Source organism: Physcomitrium patens, chromosome 19, assembly GCF_059467195.1.
Source record: "Physcomitrium patens ecotype Gransden chromosome 19, ASM5946719v1, whole genome shotgun sequence".
Taxonomy (NCBI): domain Eukaryota; kingdom Viridiplantae; phylum Streptophyta; class Bryopsida; order Funariales; family Funariaceae; genus Physcomitrium; species Physcomitrium patens.
Window position 1 is genome coordinate 9225271 of NC_143428.1, and position 24112 is coordinate 9249382.

Sequence of the window (24112 nt, forward strand, 5' to 3'; positions counted from 1 at the left end):
CCTTAAGTGAAGATGAGGCCTCCTGTGTTGAGCACCTAAATGAAACATTGAACTATACGTACGATATAAACAAGAACGTTGCTAACAATTACTCATCGACTGTGACACCTGAGAGTGAACAAGAACCTACCTCAGCACACTACAACACGAGAAAATATGTAGTTACTAAGAAGATCTGCCAATCAAATTCTTTGTGAACCGAAGATGATATTGTCAGAGCAGGCAATATCGTAGCCAAGTTGGTGAACAGGTTATCCTGTACCGTAAATACCAATTCTTGATTGTATAATGAATAATGAGAATAGTACTCTCCACAGAATATGTTACAACATATGTTACGTTGTTTTCTCCTCTTCCAGCTCATTCAACACTAATTCCTTTTCGTTCAAAGCATTTGACATATCTTACGATATGCTACAAATTGGGGACAAGGGGAAGTAAAAAGGAGAGGTGAGGTGGAGAGAATCTAGGCGGAGTTGGCAGCGACGCGGAGCACAAGCACATCCAGTACCACTCCTGGTCCGAAACCAATGAGAAATCCGAACTTGCTGCCCTCGCCCATGGTGGACACACGCATCTCCACAGATCTACGCCGAATCTGATCCAATACAAACAACATTAAGGCGCTGGATGTGTTGCCAAACTCGAATAATATGTCCCTGTTCCCTTGCATCTTGTCCTTGGTCAGCTGCAACTTCGCCTCCACCTGATCGAGAATGGCTGAACCTCCGAGATGCACTGCTCAGAACATCTCGTTCCATGCGGGAGATCCCACTGGCTTCCTGGCCTCGTTCTAAAACCTCTCGATATTCTTGGAGATGAGCACGGGTTCATCCTTCATGAGGTGGAAGATGAGCCCTGCTTCGGTGAGATGTCCATCGATGGCGCCGCCACTCTCTGGTAAGATGGTCTCTCCAGCCCAGTGCACTTCGAACAATGGCTTCTCTACCTCAGGCTTGGGGTCGGATCCAACCACGTGCACGTCGGCGTCATCGCCGAACAGAGCTGAGCCCACAAGCCCGTCCAAGTGGTTCTCGCTCGGGGCTCGGTATGTGACTGCGGTCACCTCGCTCGCGACTGCCAGCACTCGACTGCTCTTGTTGTTTTCGGCTAGATCCTTGGCCACTCTGAGCACGGATGCACTGCCGGGACACCCGGTTAAGTGGGTTATTGTTAAGTGGGTTAAGGTGCATCTTATTGAAGTACATTGAAGTAGATACCCTTGAAGTGCTGGACGAGAATAGGCTGAAACTGTGAAAAATACTAGTATACGGAGGACTCAGAAAGCTATCAGATAATGAAAGACAAAGCTGGTTAATGGAGGTAGGACTGATAACGCATCTTCTTAGAAGACTTGTTACAAAAGTCCATATCAATTTCAAATGTAGCTTGCGATGTCTACAGGGATGGACACAGTGTTGCTAAATAAAGTAGGGAGGAATAGAGGAAGGGTGTTTTCCTAAAAATATCACAAGAACAATGCAATATTCTATAGCTTGATAATAGATTCTTTACTCTTGAACTTGTTCCTTGTTAAGTAAATTATCCCAGTGGTGTGGCAGGGAAGAATATATGTGCTTTTTTCTCTGGAAATTAAACATTTGCTTAATGATGTTGATTTGCCTGTGCAGAATAGAGCTCTTTGAATCATTCCCAACATGTTTTTATTAGTATTGTAAAAATCTATGCTTATGACAAAAATTAGAAATGAAGCAATTCACATTAAGTGTACTTTTCAACTTCAAAAATCTAAACCAAGACATTCAACCAGTAAGATGACTTTTTTTTTTTTTTTTTTTTTTTTTTTTTTATATATATATAGAAGATCCACAAATGCTTCAATGCATCAAAGAAATTTAGTATAAAAAAAAACAAAAACAAAACAAAATAAAACAATGTTTGCTTATTTATAGAATGAAGATTTTTGTAAAATTATATATATATATATATATTTATTTTGTAAAGATCAAGCCTTCTTGAGATTGTGACAAAAATTGAATTTAGAGGTTAATTATATCTTGTTATTCTTAGCTACATGCTAACTCTCAAGACTTCAATGCATAAAGCTATTATAGGACAAATTAAACTTAAGTAAATTAATTAAAAGAATAGCAACTAGAAGAACAAAGAATTTGTGCTAGGATTTGGTGCACGTAAGTAGAAGATAAAAATGCTAAAGATTACTTCAAACTTCCAAAAATACAACATTTATGTCTTATATTATAGAATTAAAAACTCTTTAGAAATATTCTAGAGGTTTTTCAAAGAAATAGATACTATGTATTTCAATATTAATTCTCAATTATACAAAAAAAACAACCTAGATCTCTAAACTTAATAATAGCCTCCAATTGAAATAGGACCGGTCTATCTCAAGTATCCAGGATCCTTCTAATCCACAGCAACATAAAACCTCATCACAAGGTATGACAAATAAGACTAGAATAAAGCTAAACAAAACTAAATAGAATGGAACACAAAAGATAAAACTAAGCAACCGAGATTCGAACAGAACATAATAGCACAAAAAAAAAAGATACAAAATCCAATTGTATTAAGAGAAAGAGTCCAAAGCTATAGTTGACCAGATGCCTCAAAAGGCCCCGACTAGTCCTATTTATACTTTGTTCTACTACCGTGGACTTTCTAAATGTTCTTAGATGATAGACCCCACTTTGATAACTACCTTAAACTCCTTCTAGAAGGTTCTATGGTGGTGTCATGGACATACATTGGAAGATTCTTCGAATATTATTCTAGAATATTCTCTAAATATTCTCTAAAGATTCCTTTAGAAGGTTCTAAAAGATTCTTAGAATATTCCCTAAAGATTCTCTTAGAAGGTTCTAGAATATTCTGATAGATTCTAAGAAGTTCCTCGAGAAGTTTCCTAATTAGTAGAAGTTGTTGGAGAAGCGTCCTAGTTAGCGGAAGTAGCTCGAGAAGCTTCCTATTCAATAGTATATATAGGAGTCGAGGCTGAAGGGTTCTTCAGTCTCGACAACACATCTCTTGGAGTTCTAGCTCACCTTTCTAGTGTTGTTCTTGTACTCATCTGTTTAATCTAGTTCTGCCACTTCTTCTTGAACTTCTTGTTAGATTTCAAGTCTGTATTTTGTGTCCGTGACAGTTTGTCGAGACTGCATTTTCACTGGTATCAGAGCTAGTTCCTTCTTGTTAGAGAGTGGATTACCCCTCTTCTTGAAGGTGTGCTAGTGTTTTAGAGGTTGCGGATTACCCTCCTCTAAACTGATATCTCTTCTTTCTCAATATTGGAGCCTTATTCTTCTTGGAGAGAGTGGATTACCCCTCATCTTGGAGTCTTAAGGTGTTTTAGAGGTTGCGGAGTACTCTCCTCTGAACCAATATTGTTCTCTTGTCAAAACTCTTTTTTCTTCTTTCTGAAGGTTAGCCAAAGGTTAAGACGTTAAAATGGCTGAAAGTTTGGAATCCAAACTAGACGCCATTATAAATGCTCTTGCCTCGTTGTCACATAGGACAACAGAGATCGAAGGAGTCATGGTAGGACTCCATAACAATGGAGCATCTGGGATAGCGCCATCTAAAGCATATCAGCCTCAAACTTCTGCGCCAGAAGAAGCAGTTCTACCTCCATTTCAACAAGATCGAGTAGTCCTACAACGAAAGGAGCCTCGAGTTAGTCTTCCGGATAAGTTTGATGGAACTCGTTCCAAGTTTCGAGGTTTTGTCAACCAAATCAGGTTGATAACAATTTTACAGCCCGAACGTTATCCGACGGAGGAAGCGCGTGTTGGGCTTGTTGGAACCTTGCTTACAGCACAAGCTCTGTCTTGGTTTACTCCCTTGTTCGAGAAGCGATCGCCAATCCTGAGCAACTTTGAAACGTTCTTGGAGGCGTTTGCAGAAGCATTTGGCGAGCATGATAAAGTTCGATGGGCTACAACAAAGATCCGATCGCTACGACAAGGAACACGCTCTGCATCAGTCTATGCCTCGGATTTCAGACAATTGGCAAGTGACATTAATTGGGGTGAAGAGGCGTTGGTGAGTCAGTTTTATTAGGGCTTGAAGGATGATGTGAAGGACTTGCTGTTATCTCTTCCTGATCCTCAAACGCTCAACGAAGCTATTAGCCAAGCTGTAAAGTGTGACAACCGCCTATTCCAGCGTCGCCAAGACCAACGTCCAAGACACCAAATGACTCGTTACGACGTGACTATGTCTGCAAATAGCTTAAACTCACATTCGGAGGCAACAGACATGCAAATCGACACGGCGCGTGTCCGATCTCTTACTCCAACAGAGAAGAAACAGCGTATGGAGGAAGGGTTATGTTTGTACTGTAGAGAAGAAGGTCACAAGGTTGGAAATTGCCCAAAGAAGCAAAATTGGCACCCTGTCAAGACTAGAAGTGCGATGATTCCGGAAAACGACGACGCCCAGTCACAGTAAGAACCGTGCAGCTGGACAATCTAATATCACGACAACAATCAGGTTCCTCCTTCTCTGTCCAACCTGCCCGTTGTTTTACAATTCCTTTGTTTTTAGGCCCTCAAAAACAAAAAACTTTAGCTTTATTGGATTCGGGGGCATCTACTTGTTTTTTAGATGAAGAGTTTGCTAAACGCAACAAGATCCGTTTAATACAGAAGTCCAAACCTGTTCACGTAGAGGTGATAGATGGACGACCCTTATTGTCAGGCAACGTTACCCACGAATCAGAACCTATAGAAGTGGTGTTTAAGGACCATAGTAGTCACGTTATTTTTAATATTATTAGAAGCCCATCAAGCCCTGTTATCCTTGGTCTTTCTTGGTTAGAAGATCATAATCCGTCCATTGATTGGAGGCTACGAAGGATAACATTTCCTGAAAAAAATAATAATAAACCTGTTGGTAGAACCTATATGAAGAAATCCATGTTTATTGGAGCGAGAGCGTTCCTAAGATCTTCCAAGGAAGGCGCACCATTTGTCATTTATGCAGCTCCAACTAGCGGCGAGAATATCTCAACATCGAATATACCAGAGCAATATAGGGATTTTGAAGACGTGTTTCAGAAGAAGAACGCCGATATACTGCCGGAACATCGACCATATGATTGCGCCATAGACTTAGAGGAAGGAGCGCAACCACCTTTTGGTCCAATATACAACCTATCGCAGACGGAGTTGGCAGAATTGCGGAAGTACATCGATGAGAATCTAGCCAAGAATTTTATTCGACATTCAAAGTCGCCAGCTGGAGCACCAATCCTATTCGTGAAGAAAAAGGATGGCTCACTGCAGATGTGCGTGGACTACCGAGGACTCAATAAGGTGACCAAGAAAAATCGCTATCCCTTACCTTTGATCTCCGGCCTCTTAGATCAACTTGGACGTGCAAGGATTTTTACAAAGATTGATTTAAGAGGAGCCTACAACCTTGTGCGAATCAAAGAAGGAGATGAATGGAAGACAGCCTTTCGTACAAGGTATGGCCATTTTGAGTACAATGTCATGCCTTTTGGTCTTACCAATGCTCCAGCGGTCTTTCAGCATATGATGAACGACATCTTTCGGGAGTACCTCGATGACTTTGTTGTCATCTATCTGGATGATATTTTGATATTTTCCAAGAACAAAGAAGAACATGAGAAGCACGTTTGTTTGGTTCTTGAAAAACTACGCGAACGAGGACTCTACGCCAAGTAGGAGAAGTGTCAATTTCACCAGAATGAGATGGAATTTTTGGGCTTCATTGCGACTACAGAGGGCTTGAAGATGGATCCAAAAAAGGTAGAAGCAATTATAACTTGGGAAGTTCCGAAGACGGTTAGAGATGTTCAGTGTTTTCTTGGATTTGCTAACTTCTATCGGATCTTCATCAAGAATTATTCTCAAGTTGCTGCACCACTTACGCGTCTAACAAGCAAAGATAAGCTCGAATGGGGATCACAAGCAGCAAAAGCATTTCAAGATCTCAAGACGGCATTCACTACGGCTCCAATTTTGGTACACCCTGACTTTGCAAAGGCTTTCTATTTAGAGACCGATGCTTCAGATTTTGCTTTGGGAGCTGTGCTTTCACAGATGGGCATAGACAAGAAGCTTCACCCAGTTGCGTTCTATTCACGGAAGTTCTCTGCTGCTGAGATCAACTACGAGATCCACGACAAAGAGTTGCTTGCTATAGTGGATGCCTTCCAAGAGTGGCGTCACTTCCTCGAAGGAGCTGCACATCCAGTGACTGTTTATACGGACCACAAGAATTTGGAGTACTTCATGACAGCTCGAATTTTGAATCGTCGTCAAGCTCGGTGGAATATGTCTCTATCACGATTTGACTTTATTATCACCTACCGCCCTAGAAAACAGCAAGGACTATCTGACGCATTATTGAGGAGATCGTATCTTGCGCCAAAGGCTGAAGAAGCAGCGTTTGATCAACAATGTACAACATTGTTGAAACCAGAAAAATTCAGGATTTTTGCTACTGTTGCAACTATCGATGACGGCTTCCTCAGCGAGGTACGTACTGCGACCATTGAGGATTCTATAGCTCTTGACATCAAACAACGTGTCGATAATGACAAGTTTAAGGTGGAGGGAGATCTTCTGTATTTTGAGGAGCGGTTGTATATCCCGAAAGGACCAACTCGACTCCGAGTACTTCAATCTCGCCACGACTTTCCAACTGCGGGACATTTTGGATTCAACAAGACTTTGGAGCTCATTTCACGAGATTTTTGGTGGCCCCAAATGTGGAAGGATGTGAAGGAATTTGTCCTTTCTTGTGATATTTGTTCAAGATTCAAGATCCCTCGACATCGTCCGTATGGACTTCTCCAACCATTGCCTATTCCGCACCGATCATGGTCTTCAGTTTCTATGGACTTCATTACGGACCTACCGCCATCGAATTCATTTGACAGCATCTTTGTTGTGGTGGATCGATTTACAAAGATGGCGCATTTCGTGCCTTGCAAGAAAACATCGTCAAGTGAAGACACCGCAAGACTCTTTCTTGATAACATATATCGTTATCATGGCCTACCAGATGATATCGTGTCGGATCGAGGTACTCAGTTTGTATCCAAGTTTTGGAGGTCCCTCTTTGAGATATTGAAGGTGGATATTAAGCTCTCTTCGGCTTTTCATCCTCAAACTGACGGTCAAACGGAGCGGGTGAATCAAGTTTTGGAGCAATATTTACGATGCAGCATCAACTATCAACAAGATGATTGGACTGCATATCTACCGCTTGCTGAGTTCGCATACAACAACACTCTTCATGCATCAATTCAACAAACACCATTCTTCTCCAACTACGGATACCACCCCAAGCTCGATTTATTGAGTTCTTCAGCAAATAACAACCCAGCAGCTGAAGGATTTGTGAAGCAACTATCGGAGCTTCAAGCGACGTTGAAGCTTCAATTGCAATCTGCCCAAGAGAGTTACAAGGCATCTGCAGATAAATATCGAAATGAGGCGCCTACTTTTAAAGTTGGAAGTAAAGTATGGCTTCTTCGACGGAATATCAAGACCAAGCGGTTATGTGACAAATTGGACTATCGGAGATTAGGGCCATTTGTTATCGAGAAGCAGATCAATCCGGTGGCATATCGTCTGGAGTTACCAGCTACTATGAAGGTACATCCAGTCTTTCATGTGTCTTTGTTGGAACCTTATCGAGAGTCAGCTTTTCCTCAAAGAGTACAAAGTCCGCCACCAAGTATCGAAATTGAAAACCATGAGGAATACGAGGTGGAAAAGGTACTAGATTCACGGCGTAATAGGAGAAAATTGGAGTATTTAGTGCATAGGAGTGGATACGACATCAATGAACGAACGTGGGAGCGTGCCAAAAATCTTGCCAATGCACCAAAAAAGGTACAAGAATTTCATCAACGATATCCTCATAAACCTAAGCCAATTCAACGATAGCTTCTTGCTGAAGCCTGCTCATCAAGTAGCATAAAAAGGGGGGAGGGCACCTCCAAAACCCATAGTTCGATAGTGTAGAACTTTGTTAGCAACTATAGTTTGCTCTCATCATTTTAGCCTTTGGACATGGATAGTCAAGATACTACACTTGTTATGTCATCTCAAGCGACTAGCTCACGAAGACGATCGCGAGATGAAGAACCGCCTGCACCACGACCACGTCGGAGGATACCGAGCAACAGATCGCTAGTAATTGTATTTGAGGTCGAGCCTGCCTACGACGGTCAGCGAGAAGGTGTCTTTGGAGGACAGTTTCACAATGAAGACATAGAAGTCCACGCTTGGTCAGAGGTTGAAGGTGTTGGTCACTACCGTTGGCTCCAAGGGCCGATGAATCATTTGCCTCGCGAACAACAATTGGAATTCATAGCGGATGTGATGCGACAGAATTTCATTTTCTTGCGTTGGTATTGATTGATAACAACATTGCTTCTCGGAGACCTCGAAGTTAGAAGAGGAGGTGATGTCATAGACATACATTGGAAGATTCTTCGAATATTCTTCTAGAATATTCTCTAAAGATTCCTTTAGAAGGTTCTAGAAGATTCTTAGAATATTCCCTAAAGATTCTCTTAGAAGGTTCTAGAATATTCTGATAGATTCTAAGAAGTTGCTCGAGAAGTTTCCTAATTAGTAGAAGTTGTTGGAGAAGCGTCCTAGTTAGCGGAAGTAGCTCGAGAAGCTTCCTATTCAATAGTATATATAGGAGTCGAGGCTGAAGGGTTCTTCAGTCTCGACAACACATCTCTTGGAGTTCTAGCTCACTTTCTAGTGTTGTTCTTGTACTCATCTGTTTAATCTAGTTCTGCCACTTCTTCTTGAACTTCTTGTTAGATTTCAAGTCTGTATTTTGTGTCCGTGACAGGTGGGCCTTACTTAGATAACTGCCCTAAGCCTTTTCTAGAAGGTTTCATGATAGATCCCACCTAGATAACCGCCTTAAACTCTTTCTAAAATGTTCCATGATGGTTCCTATCTAGTCCACTAAGCTAACCTCAATTTTAGAAACTTCCATAACTTCTCAAATATGGTTCTAACTATCTATCCTTATGTATCATTAATACAAATATCTTATCTATATCTTATTATAGTTAATCTCCCTCCACTAATGTAAAACATCCTTGTTTTGCTCCTGATGGTATCTCCAAATTGTTTCTTGGCAATAGATGAGGTTTTGTATAGGTTTTTATACTACATCGTAGATGAGATAACCTTTCCAAAGAACTTTGTATTGAAGTTGTAGACATTGATTGCTATGACAAAGGTAGCAATGTTCCAAAATATTGTCTGCTTCATATTCTTATTGGTCATCAACTATAACTAGTGGTGGTAGTAGTAGTTGGTGTCATTTCCAAAAAGCGCTTAAGCTTAGTATAAAATTCCTTCAGTTGTAAAATATGAAAGACTAAATGAATCCGAATATGTGGTAGAAGCTCAAGGCAATATGCAACATCAAAAATCAATGTAGAAATGTAGAAAGGTCCAAGCCACGAAAGTATTAATTTACAGATTTAAGTTGTTGTAGCAAGTGGTAAGTTGGTATTAGAAAGTAATACTTGATCACCCTCTCAGAAGGTCTTGTATTGCCAATGGTTATCCACATATTGCTTTTGTCGATTCAGTGTAGTAAGGAGGCAATGCCATGCTCTTTGTAATGCCATTGTAAGCCATTTTATAAATTCCTCTATTGTTAAGTTGTTGGTGTTGATAGGACAATAGAGAATTATTGGCATAATCAGATACTGATTGTTATTAAAGAAAAATGGTAAATGACTGATACTTACTTGAATACTATCATTATAAGCAAACTCCAAGGATATCAAGTATTTATTCCAATTATTAAGATAAACCACCATAAATGCGTGTAGTATATCTGTCAAGGTCTGATTTACATACTTTGTTTGTCTATTTGTTTGGAGATAGAAGTCAATAGATATGGCAAGTTGTATGTCTAGTAGCTTGAATAAGGTTTGCCAAAAACTTTTTGTGAAGCATGGATCTCGATCTAAAACAATGACACAAGGTAATCCATAGTGACAAAAGATAGTATCAAAGAAGACTTGTGCAAGCATTGGACCATCAATATTCAAGTGCACCACAGTCAAGTGAAGTTGCTTCAAGAGTTCATTCACAAAGATGATAATTGTGATATGATTATGACATGTCTGCGGCAAACACATAATGAGATCTATAGTCTCTTACTTCCAATGTGTCGTATGTAGCAAAATTGACTAGAATAGTCCAAGAGACTTTATGTTGTATGCTTTATTATGTTGACATGACTCACAGAAGCATATAAAGGCTCAAATATTATAATCCAAACCTATTCAAAATCATATCTTTAACATCCATTCTAGAGTCTTTTCTTATCTTAGATGTCTAGATATTGGGATGTCATATCCTTCTTGAAGTATGTACATCCAAAATATAGTATTATCAAGTACATAACTTTGCTTCTTGAAATAGAGCAAGCCATCACTAAGACTATAATCTTGATAATGTATATTGCCTACCTTCAATTGATTGCTAACTATCTTGAAATAAGCATTTCAATGCATGGCTTCCTTTCATTCTATCTCTTTGATTAGATTTGAAATGATATTACTAATGGTAGCGATTTTTGCTTTATCTTCTAATTTGTCCTTTAAGTTTGGTCTTTGCAATAAGTTGTCTAGGACAGTATGTTGTCACCCTTGCTTGTACTTAAGCTGGATATTGAAAAGTTCAACTGTTCTTCCCAAAGATGATGTCAAATTTTCATATTTTCTTCATGTAAATTGTGTAGCAAGGATCGATGGTCAATCCGAACAACCACTAGCTTTTCTAATAAATAGTGCCACTATACCTTTGTGGCATATATAATCGCTCATTGCTTCCAATCATGTGCAAAGTAATTGCGTTCTATCCTTCTAAACTTGTGTGATTCATATGCTATAAATTGAAGGTCCCTACTAAAGTCTTGTTGAAGGACCGCTCCAATAATAAAGTTGAAAGCATCAATGTTAAGCATATAAGGAAAGTTAGAATCATATAGTTGCAATATTAGAGTAGTATTGAGTGACTCCTTCAATCTATCAAAGGTGCTTTGCTGCTCCAATTTCCATTCAAATGGGACACTCTTCTCTAATAGGTTTGTCAATGAGGCAGCAATATATGCAAATCGATGAACAAAACGGTGATAATATCTAGCAAGACCTAAAAATGACTGAACTTCAGAAGTATCTTTGGGGGTTAGCCAATCTTCCATTGCTTTTATCTTATCTTGCTCCATACGCATGCCTTTGAAGGACACAACATGTTCCAAAAAGAAGACTTTCGACTTCCAAAGTTCACATTTTAATTGCTTGTAATAGAAGTGACTATCTTTTAGCCAACTCAGTACTTTTCTTAGGTGTTTCTCATACTCTTCAAAGGTTTTACTATATATAGGGATATCATCAATGAAGACAATTACATACTTGTTCAAAAAGTCTTGAAACAATTTGTTGATGTGATCCATGAAAGAGTTTGGAGCATTGGTAAGGCCAAAAGGTAAAATCAGCCATTCAAAATGTCCATAGCACATGCAAAATTTCGTCTTTTTTACATCCTCTCTTGAAATAGGTATCTGCCAATAGTCACTCTAAAGTTTCAATTTACTAAAGATGGTTGCACCTTGAAGTTGGTCAAGAAGATCATCCACACATAAAAGTAGATATGTATTCTTAATAGTCTGCTTATTGAGGCCTTGATAGTCGATGCAAAAACAAAGTCCACCATCCTTTTTGAGTATAAAGAATACAAGTGCTCCCTATGGTGATGCATTTTTTCAAATCATGCCATTCTCTAAGAGTTTATTGAATGTCTTTCATAACTCTTCAAGTTCTTTTAGTGATATGCAATAAATTGGTCGACTTATTGATTTGGCTCCATGAAATAGTTCTATTTGAAAGAGGGCACATTGATTAAGAGGCATGCCACTAGATAGGTTGATTAGAAAGACATCTTGATATTTCTGTACGAGTTGATCTACTAATTCTACTCCTTTGGCTATCTTTCATATCATTGATGCAAGATTTGGAACCACCATATATATCGATTGCTTATGCTATATTTGCTTCTTCATAAAGGTCGTTCCTACAAATAAGTCTTTAATTGCAAATTATCTTTCTTCTTCACTTAATGCAAAGGTGCAAAGAGTCACTTTGCATCCACTATCTTTAAAAGAGATTATACTTTCTATTCAATCAACTTGTTTATTTCTTATCTCTAGCCATGGCATACCAAAGATAACATCATGCCTTAGCTTTGTTACCTTGAACCTCTCTCTTAAGACATAGGTGTCAGTCAACCTCAAGGTTTTTTTTTTCACATATCTCACTCAATATATTTTCTCAGTCATCTGCAAGGTATATGCTTCTTCTCTTGATTGCCTTAGTTTTAATTTTAAATCAGTCAATAATTCCAGTTGAGATACAATTTTTCATAGAGTGACAATTTACAAGCACTTGACATGGTTGTCTTCTTAGTAGTCCTATTAGATGTACCAATTAATTCTTTTTATAGTTATTTGAGGCTTTTCCATTTGTCTATGAAAAATAGTAGCTATTTCCAATATTGGCCCTCGACGCCTTCATTAGAGAGCCTTGTATTCTTACTCTGTCTCATTATTGACTTGATGAACTTTGAGACTATAAACCTACCTTGTTTTGTTGGTGCTTGAATTTTGACATTGTGGACAACTTCCAATCTAATGGCTTGGCTCCCGACAATAAAAATACAATCTCTTTTGCATCAATATTTTTCATCTTTGTGGTATCAATGATCCTTGTAGGACATCAATCTCCATTGGCATTGATTTTTGTACCATAGTATTAGATAACATTATAAGATTTTGTGCTATAGGTCATATTCCACAATTTTTGAAATCTATACCATCAATCCTCTTTGTAATCTAAATTATCTCTTCAAACATTTGTAGATCCTTTAGTTCCACCTCTCGTTGGATCTTAGATTTTAAACCTCATAGGAATCTTTGCCTCCAAAATATTACTAATTTGAAAATATAAAAATTTGAATCAGGAGATATAAGCTTGCATCAACTTAGATTGTGTAAGATTTGTCAACTGATCATATGCTATCTTCTCTGCATTGATGGGCTGAAATTGATTCCTAAACTTGGTCTCAAACTCCTCCCAATCACAGAATCCACCTTGAACTCTATAGTTTTGAACTCGATGTTGCCACCAAATGACTACCGCATCTCTCAAATAGTTGGCTGCATATATAATTCTTTTAGTGATATTTGTCCAAATAGTTGGAAGTATTGTCGCATGTTGAAGAGCCATTGACATACATCTTTTTGTTTTGAAGTTCTAGAGTATGTACTAGGCTTACTCAATTTTAGCCTAGCACATGTCAACTTTTTTGTCCTTGAGGCTTCTATTTGCTCTTATAAAGTAGCTATTTGGTCTAATAAGTGATGTATTTGAGCCTCCATTTGGGATTGCTCTGCCATAGCTCCCATGTTGTAATTTCTCCACTGGACCCTACTATTATAATGCCTTCTCATCTTTTATTTGACTTTTTAAGAGTAGTTTGTGGTAGCCTCAACATAGTACCTAATGTGACTACAACAACTGATCTTAGACTAGATGGTGGCTATCGACACACTACCAAAGAACAATCTAGCATTTGCTCTGATACCAATGAAATAGGATCGATCAATCTCAAGTATCCAAGATCCTTGTAATCCACAAGAACATAAAACCTCATCACAAGGTAGGACAAACTAAACCAAAACAAAACTGAATAGAATTAAACAGAATGGGATATGGTAGACAAAACTAAGCAACTGAAATTTATACATAACAAAACAAAACATTAATCCTTCTTGTTTGATGTGATGTATTTTTTGGATAGTAGTGACATTTTTATGGTGGCACGTAAGAGTTGACTGGATACGGTCCCTCAGCAAACTACAATTATCCAGAAAATGCAGAGGCAGTGACTAAATCGATGAATTACACTGTTTGTGGACCCGAGATGATTTTATCGGAGTTGCTATTTTTGTAGACAAATTGTGATGCAGTGTGAATATTTTCAGTTTTTGTTTCTACACTCAGTTCCACAGAATGTTTTACAATGTTAGGTTGTGTGATCCTCTTCCAGCTTAATTAAAGCAAGGCCCTTTCTGTATAAAGCATTTGCCAATACCCATGATATGATACAAATTGATGAGAATGGAGAGTAAAAAGGAGGGGTGGGTGGGAGGGAATCTAGGCGTTGGGAGCGGCGCGGAGCACAAGCACTTCAAGTCTCAGTCGTGGTCCGAAGCCAATGAAGAATCCGAACTCGCTGCCCTCGCCCAAAGTGGACGCATCCATCTTCACAGACCTGTGCGAATCTGATCCAACACAACCAACACAGAGGCGCTAGACATGTTGCCAAACTCGGACGTTATGTCCCTGCTCCCTTGCATCTTGTCGTCGGTCAGCTTCAGCCCCGCCTTCAGGGCGGGGCTGACCCTGGGAAGAGCGGCCCTCCTAATATCCCCACCAGAAGCCATTTGACAACCTCGGTTGATTTCTTCATTCTGGTTCTCAATCTGTGCTGCCAAACGTATTCCGGCTTGGTCCCTTTGCTTATACTGCATTAAGAGAGGTTGTTCTACGCACTGATTCAGTTATGCTACCAGTTGGGATCTGCGGGGACACCTCACTCTCTTAGTTCGCCACAAGCTAGTCTATTTTCGTAAGTAACTTGAGAACAAAGATCGGAGAGATTGCCAGAGAATTAATAGACAGTGTAGTTGGGTGGCGACTTCCGTTTTGAAGCTTGTATCGACCCTGCTATTTCATGCACAGCGTGTGCCCTTTAAGAGCATCACTATGTTGACACTCTCATCAGGATCGAGATGTCCTTGACCTGGGTGTATTTCATTTTGACCGCCACTTTATATCTGCAGAAATAAAGAAAGCCGTTTACTCCATTGAATCGTGTACTCTTTCTGTGGAGTTATTGATGTTGAAATCTGTTGACCTTTTTACTGCTTTAACCCCTTTGAGACTTTATGTGTACCCATGCCATCTGGAGGCGAATTTTTAATTTCACAATTGCGCTAATTTTTTTGAATTTCGCAATTGAATTTTACACGATAATTTTGAATATCGCAATTGGACGACAAAACTCATGGTTTTGTCTTGGCCCTTTGAAATCTTATATTTTGGTCAGTATTGACATCAGCGAAACGATCCAGTCCAGCAGACCAGTGTGACAGAGACTCTGAGAATCAGGGTGAAGACCACGAAGCATCGTAGCGCCTTCCTCTTTCAAAACAAGAACACGCGTCCAACGTTACTCCAATAGAAAGTGGGTCCACCCCAGAGAAGTACTTTCAAAGGTGCACAATTCCTTTGTAAACAGGGTATATTCAATCAGGTGCTGTCACTTTTGGTGCAGTCCACCGTGGTTGATCCATGACACCTGCCCAAGACCCACCGACAAGAACATGAGGGGAATTGTAGTATGATATAGTGTTGAAGTGAACGACAGACGAACTAAATTTCAACAACCCTGTATCATAAATCAATCTGGAGGACTCTCATTCTTCATGTGGCACTAGGAGGCTCATAAGTCCAGGAAGCGCACCACTTTCAACATTTCAACGCCACCTCGGACTGTTTTCAGCGCAATATACCCACCTTTATGGACTAGGGTCAGTCGTTAGAATACCTTTCGACGGTCAACGCGCCCCTGCCAGAGGCATTAAAGAGCATTCCCCGAATCTCATCAATCTTCACTTCTCCCTGAGGCCTATTCAAGCAGCGAATGCTGGACAGGGCCTGCATCCCACCCTTCAGCAATTGATTCACCTTCCATATCTTGATAGATCAGCAAAGTTTGCTTCTGCTGCTTGGTTGAGATTGTTTCCCGAAGTAGGCGTTCAGGCACGACTTCGAACTCTCAGTACATCACATTTTTGCGTACCTCCGCACACCAAGTAGATTTCGACAGATAGTGTAATTGCAGGTCTTCAATACCAACAATGGCACCACGAGCTGGGGAGATTAATGTCGTCAGATCAGGTGAGCAAATTGATGCGGCATCTTCAGACATGATGCTTGATGATAACACATCTCCGTACTGCATTGGCCTCCTCGGTAATGGACCAGTTCATGGTGCGGATCCTCTCAACTGGGCCAAGACCGCCAAGGCCATGGAATGCAGCCACCTCGAAGAAATCAAGCGGATGGTCGACACTTACCAAAATGCCACCCAGGTCATGATCGAGGGAGCCACCCTCACTGTACCTCAGGTAGCAGCTATTGCTCGCAGACCTGACGTGCATGTCGTGCTCGATGCTGCCAATGCCAAGAGTAGAGTGGACGAGAGCTCCAACTGGGTGCTCGACAGGATCATGAGCGGAGGTGACATCTACGGCGTTACCACCGGGTTCGGAGCGACCTCTCATCGTCGCACGCAGCAAGGAGTGGAGCTCCAGCGCGAACTCATCCGCTTCCTGAATGCGGGAGTCCTCGGCAAGGGTAACTCCCTGCCATCCGAGACTGCCCGAGCGGCCATGCTAGTGCGTACCAACACTCTGATGCAGGGCTATTCTGGCATCCGCTGGGAGATCCTCCAAGCTATGGAGAAGCTACTCAACGCGCACGTCACCCCCGAGTTGCCCTTGCGAGGTACCATCACGGCATCCGGCGACCTCGTCCCCTTGTCGTATATCGCCGGCCTGCTCACTGGTCGCCCCAATTCCAAAGCAGTCACCGAGGACGGACGAGAGGTTTCCGCGCTTGAGGCCTTGCGCATCGCAGGCGTGGAGAAGCCCTTCGAGCTGGCGCCCAAGGAAGGGCTCGCCCTTGTCAACGGCACCGCAGTCGGTTCCGCCCTCGCTTCCACCGTGTGCTACGATGCCAATATCATGGTGTTGCTCGCCGAGGTTCTGTCCTCGCTCTTTTGCGAGGTAATGCAGGGCAAGCCTGAATTTGCCGACCCCCTGACTCACAAGCTGAAGCACCACCCCGGACAGATGGAAGCTGCGGCTGTCATGGAGTGGGTGCTGGACGGGAGTTCCTTCATGAAGGTTGCCACCAAGTTCAATGAGACCGACCCCCTGCGCAAGCCTAAGCAGGACAGATATGCGCTGCGAACTTCCCCACAGTGGCTGGGCCCTCAGGTGGAGGTCATCCGCAACGCCACCCACGCCATCGAGCGGGAGATCAACTCTGTGAACGACAATCCCATCATCGACGCTGCCAGGGGCATCGCCCTGCACGGCGGCAACTTCCAGGGCACGCCCATCGGCGTGTCCATGGACAACATGCGCCTGGCGCTGGCCGCTATCGCAAAGCTCATGTTCGCACAATTCTCCGAACTTGTGAACGACTACTACAACAACGGATTACCGTCCAATTTGAGCGGGGGACCCAACCCCAGCCTGGATTACGGCATGAAAGGGGCAGAGATCGCCATGGCCTCGTACCTATCTGAGATTAACTACCTAGCCAACCCGGTCACCACCCACGTCCAAAGCGCGGAGCAACACAACCAAGATGTGAACTCACTGGGATTGGTGTCAGCCCGCAAGACGGAGGAAGCCATGGAGATTCTCAAGCTCATGAGCGCCACCTTCTTGGTAGGCTTGTGCCAGGCTATCGACCTGCGTCATGTCGAAGAGACCATGCAGTCGGCCGTGAAGCAAGTAGTGACACAGGTGGCTAAGAAGACGCTCTTCATGGGCAGCGACGGATCACTGCTGCCATCACGGTTTTGCGAGAAGGAACTTATGATGGTAGTGGATCGTCAGCCGGTGTTCAGCTACATCGACGATTCCACCAGTGATTCATACCCGCTGATGGAGAAACTGCGAGGGGTGCTGGTGAGCCATGCCTTGAAGAGTGCAGACAAGGAAACCTCCAACGCAGTGTTTAGGCAGATTCCAGTGTTTGAGGCAGAGCTGAAGCTACAGCTGAGCCGTGTGGTGCCCGCGGTGCGAGAAGCATATGACACAAAGGGACTATCCTTGGTTCCCAACAGGATTAAAGATTGTAGGACGTATCCATTGTACAAGCTAGTGCGCGGAGACTTGAAGACGCAGCTCTTGTCTGGGCAGAGGACGGTCTCTCCGGGGCAAGAGATTGAGAAGGTGTTTAATGCCATTTCTGCAGGCCAATTGGTGGCTCCTTTGTTGGAATGCCTTCAAGGCTGGACCGGCACACCAGGGCCTTCCCCGTTGGCGCCTCTTGTTAGTTGACACTGCATTATCTCCCAATTTTGTCATGATTCTTCGATTCATCTTAGTGCGTCACATTGACCTTAAATTTAATATTTAACATTTGTAGAAACTATAGGAGATTCTTGTATAAAGGCTTGAAGTTGAGGTTGTGTGATGCCTTCACACTTTACCTTTGTTAATACAGAAAGCACTGCAATCCATCAAGAACTTTTCAATTGCAATGCATAGTCAAGTATATATTTCCTAACTTTAGAAGCAGAAGAAATAGAAGAAGTAAAAAGGTTCTATTATGGTGAGTCTCTTGTTTGCGAGAAAAATGAATAAGAGTTCACTTTAGTAATAGCCAAGACATCTACTTGAGTGGTCATGGATTGTTTTAATTTGTTTCAATGTTTTTGTATGTTTTGTAGAGTTTCAAAAGTATAGATGTTTAAAGATTGATTTGATGATCTTTCCTTTATTTTTTGATTTTTCTTTATTTCTATCAAAGCTTTCTTGTTGGTGAGCAAAATGTTCATGAATTTGTTCAAGTATTGGTTTCTTTTCAATGTTATCATTAGCACAAGATAGTGCTATTTTCAAAATTTTAAGATTACATTAGATCATGAATTGCTAGAAGGAGATTTTAATCTTTCTATCCCATTGTGCATTATACCATGCCAAAAATTTGAATATTACATGACACCATGCCTAAAATGTCTTGAATACTATACCATTTAGCATATTCCAATTACATTTGAAATTTGAGAATTTAATCAAATCTATCAGTGGAAATTATTTATATTGAGATTATGACGTGCCATTAGCTATTGCTGATTTTTCTAGGCCAATACTTTTTTTATTGCAAATGTGATACAATCCCATGTCTTTATTGGTTTGACATATCACTAAAATTGGTGGAAGATTAACTTTCAAAATAATTGACAACAAATCACAGCTTTTATTAATTGTTAGTTGGAGCATTGCTACCATAAGTTCAATGCAACCAATCAAATAAGAGCCAATTCCTTGCAAACTCTTTTTAGTTTCCTATACTACAACAAGAGATTTAGAAGTAATGAGAAACAACTAGTATTGAACAATTGTAGTTGAATTAGAAGGTGCAAATATAAAAGCTCAAGCAAACTCATGGTTTGAAGAGTCATCGATAATTTTATATCATTTGCCTCTTAACAATATATATATATATATATATATTAAAATTATTCATAATAGGAATTAATTACTTTATAATAAAGTATTGTAGATTTCATACTATTTTTTTATTAGTCAAATTAGACTTCAAGAAAATTAAGTATATAATTTAGTATATATTAAATATATCAAATATCATATATTATATTAATGTAGCTAGAGATAGATGTTTATAGAATGTATCTACTATTATATTTATTTTTTCTATTACAATATATTTGCTATATTGAATAATACTTTTCATGAGTTTATTCATATTTGCATTGTAATTGCTCAACATTATTGGATATTTTTATACTTATGGCAAAGCTTCTTACAAGCTACATAGATATGTATTTTATTTTATACATGTTTTTAGTTGATTGATAGGTTAGAAACTTGGCCAACACGTTAGCCATGTATCATACGTATGGATAGCTTGTAGTACAAGCTAACAATTTGGTGCAAATATAAGAAACTTGAGTTGAAAGTTAAAACATGTGTCTTGCAAATTGGACATGAGTTGGAGGTCCTATAGGACATTATTACATAGCTCGTAGTTGGGTAGTATACATGGAAGTAGTAGTGATACCTTCTTCACTCTTGTCAATACCTTTCTAGTTCCTAGTCTTGTTTCAAGTCTTTTTAATCTTCTAGTCTTTGGCAATATTCATTCTAATTCAATATATTACCATCTTTGAGTAATTTTTTAGTCTTTTTGAGTGACATAGGAATGTATTGAGATTTTTTTTTTTTTTTTTGAGATTCATGTCCTTCCTAGCTATTTTGCAATTCCACCCTTGTGAGGATTGTAGATATTTTCATAGTTTGAAAGCCTTTAAATAGATTTATATTCCAAATTTCTTTACAATCTATTTTAAAGTTCTATGTCTGAAATTTATGAATTTTAAATATTGTATAAAATAAAGATGATAATAATTTTTTGAAAGAAATATCTTCAAAAAAATATTCATATTTTAAATTTTAGTTAATAATATCAATTGAGTAATTTGCTTCTCTATTTACTTTCTAACTAAGATGTAATAACTACACCAATAATTGATTAATTTTGGATTATTCTCTATTAAGTTGAGAAGGATTATATGTTTGAAAAGAATTATCATTTTTTTGTAGCTATTCCAATTATCTACTTCAATTCATTGTGTAATACTTCTTACATAGAATCTGATGTAACTTTTTACATAATATTTTTATAAATTATTTTATGATAAAATCATTAATAAAATATGAAACTACCACCTTTGTGTAAATATTGATAGTTATGACTATGTCTTCGTTGCCATAGTTATTTTGATATATCTCTATCTTACATTAAGTTCTAACGATCAATTAAAATTACTTATTGTTAGATACTAAAGTGGTAAGAATCAACATGGAAAATCTCTAAACTAAGGTTTTGGATATCTCAATTGTTTGGAAAAGCCTAAAGATGCAGTCTAGGCCATATCTAAGTATTTTTATCCTAATTTTTAAATTTAGCTTAATTACAAGTAATTATTAATTATATAAAGTGTATTTTAATTTTATTTTTGTATTTATTTTTAAAATTTTATTAAAGTTCTATTATAAAAATTATTTCATAACTTCTTCTAAAAAGACATTTATTTCTATAAATCTAAATGATCTATAAGTATAGATATTTTAATAAATATCAAAGCTAACAAAAAAGATTAATCAAAAGAAAATATTCCTTGAAAAGATAGCTTGTTTCTATGAAAAGGTATTCTACAATTTCTAATATAAAGGATTGGATGTTAATCTATATAAAAGAAAAATTGAATAGATTCAAATTTTACAAGTTCTATGATACTTCTAAATTCAATATAAGATACTTTAGTGCTTTTGGAGGAATTAAATTACATAAGAAATGTCAGTATATAAACTGACTATTCTTATCTATGTGTTAGTAATTAATCTTTTGTGCCAAATAAGTTAGACAAATATTGTTTCTTAGCAAGAGCTAGTCAAGGACCAAAATTTGTTCTACTTGAAAGAAAATTTGAGATCTAATAATATATTTTTTTTGTATATTATTGAATTAGTCGTAGTAGATTAATCATAATATATATATATATATATTTTTTAATGGTGAGCTCAATTTTTTGAAAGAATTTATTCTCGATACCATCAAACCATAGAAGATTGTATTTTTTGATTATCTATACAATTATTTCATTTCTATTGAAATAAAATAATTAAAATAATTTAGCATTCATAAAAAATAAAAAATAAAATAATATATTTATAAGATAATTAAAGTAATAGGATATAAATAAGATATTAATATTATTAATACATAGAAATAGATAATTAGAACCATATTTGACAAGTTATGGAAGTTTTAAGAATTGGAGTTAGATTAATGAACCACATAGGATATACTATGGAATATTCTAGAAAGAGTTTAAAGTCGTAATGAAGGAGGGATCTACCATGGAACGAATTAAAAAAAGTATAGAAGAGTTATTTAAGTAGGACAAATAGTAGAACCTTCAATAATAAATTTTATATAAATATCATAATATAATCAACCACCTCAAAACATTCTAGAACGTCTATGGTAATAGATTAAAGTATAAATAAGACTTGTGGGAGTTTATAAGAATATTTGATAAATTCTAGCTTCGGACCATTTTTATTAATAAAATTGGATTTTAGATCTTTATATTTTATTTTGTTATGAATAAATTTCAATTGCTTAGTTTTATCTACCATATCCCATTCTGTTTAATTCTATTCAGTTTTGTTTTGGTTTAGTTTGTCCTACCTTGTGATGAGGTTTTATGTTCTTGTGGATTACAAGGATCTTGGATACTTGAGATTGATCGATCCTATTTCATTGGTATCAGAGCAAATGCTAGATTGTTCTTTGGTAGTGTGTCGATAGCCACCATCTAGTCTAAGATCAGTTGTTGTAGTCACATTAGGTACTATGTTGAGGCTACCACAAACTACTCTTAAAAAGTCAAACAAAAGATGAGAAGGCATTATAATAGTAGGGTCCAGTGGAGAAATTACAACATGGGAGCTATGGCAGAGCAATCCCAAATGGAGGCTCAAATACATCACTTATTAGACCAAATAGCTACTTTATAAGAGCAAATAGAAGCCTCAAGGACAAAAAAGTTGACATGTGCTAGGCTAAAATTGAGTAAGCCTAGTACATACTCTAGAACTTCAAAACAAAAAGATGTATGTCAATGGCTCTTCAACATGCGACAATACTTCCAACTATTTGGACAAATATCATTAAAAGAATTATATATGCAGCCAACTATTTGAGAGATGCGGTAGTCATTTGGTGGCAACATCGAGTTCAAAACTATAGAGTTCAAGGTGGATTTTGTGATTGGGAGGAGTTTGAGACCAAGTTTAGGAATCAATTTCAGCCCATCAATGCAGAGAAGATAGCATATGATCAGTTGACAAATCTTACACAATCTAAGTTGATGCAAGCTTATATCTCCTGATTCAAGTTTTTATATTTTCAAATTAGTAATATTTTGGAGGCAAAGATTCCTATGAGGTTTAAAATCTAAGATCCAACGAGAGGTGGAACTAAAGGATCTACAAATGTTTGAAGAGATAATTTAGATTACAAAGAGGATTGATGGTATAGATTTCAAAAATTGTGGAATATGACCTATAGCACAAAATCTTATAATGTTATCTAATACTATGGTACAAAAATCAATGCCAATGGAGATTGATGTCCTACAAGGATCATTGATACCACAAAGATGAAAAATATTGATGCAAAAGAGATTGTATTTTTATTGTCGGGAGCCAAGCCATTAGATTGGAAGTTGTCCACAATGTCAAAATTCAAGCACCAACAAAACAAGGTAGGTTTATAGTCTCAAAGTTCATCAAGTCAATAATGAGACAGAGTAAGAATACAAGGCTCTCTAATGAAGGCGTCGAGGGCCAATATTGGAAATAGCTACTATTTTTCATAGACAAATGGAAAAGCCTCAAATAACTATAAAAAGAATTAATTGGTACATCTAATAGGACTACTAAGAAGACAACCATGTCAAGTGCTTGTAAATTGTCACTCTATGAAAAATTGTATCTCAACTGGAATTATTGACTGATTTAAAATTAAAACTAAGGCAATCAAGAGAAGAAGCATATACCTTGCAGATGACTGAGAAAATATATTGAGTGAGATATGTGAAAAAAAAAACCTTGAGGTTGACTGACACCTATGTCTTAAGAGAGAGGTTCAAGGTAACAAAGCTAAGGCATGATGTTATCTTTGGTATGCCATGGCTAGAGATAAGAAATAAACAAGTTGATTGAATAGAAAGTATAATCTCTTTTAAAGATAGTGGATGCAAAGTGACTCTTTGCACCTTTGCATTAAGTGAAGAAGAAAGATAATTTGCAATTAAAGACTTATTTGTAGGAACGACCTTTATGAAGAAGCAAATATAGCATAAGCAACCGATATATATGGTGGTTCCAAATCTTGCATCAATGATATGAAAGATAGCCAAAGGAGTAGAATTAGTAGATCAACTCGTACAGAAATATCAAGATGTCTTTCTAATCAACCTATCTAGTGGCATGCCTCTTAATCAATGTGCCCTCTTTCAAATAGAACTATTTCATGGAGCCAAATCAATAAGTCGACCAATTTATTGCATATCACTAAAAGAACTTGAAGAGTTATGAAAGACATTCAATAAACTCTTAGAGAATGGCATGATTTGAA

At 38.4% G+C, this 24112-nt stretch overlaps 2 protein-coding genes across 2 annotated transcripts; one reads left to right on the top strand and one right to left on the bottom strand.

Moving 5' to 3' along the window:
* Positions 1-466: 466 nt before the first annotated feature.
* LOC112296017 (chalcone synthase) lies at positions 467-15263 on the bottom strand. Its single transcript, XM_024548097.3, has 5 exons — positions 15190-15263; positions 14850-14910; positions 14346-14598; positions 827-1251; positions 467-706 (listed from the first exon to the last, which is right to left on the bottom strand). The coding sequence occupies exons 1-5, from the start codon at positions 15261-15263 to the stop codon at positions 467-469; spliced, it is 1053 nt and encodes a 350-aa protein (XP_024403865.3).
* Positions 15264-15736: 473 nt separating this feature from the next.
* Positions 15737-18433, top strand: LOC112295966 (phenylalanine ammonia-lyase). The gene has a single exon (XM_024548019.3). The coding sequence runs from the start codon at positions 15997-15999 to the stop codon at positions 18214-18216; it is 2220 nt and encodes a 739-aa protein (XP_024403787.1). The 5' UTR covers positions 15737-15996; the 3' UTR covers positions 18217-18433.
* The last annotated feature ends 5679 nt before the right edge of the window (positions 18434-24112 follow it).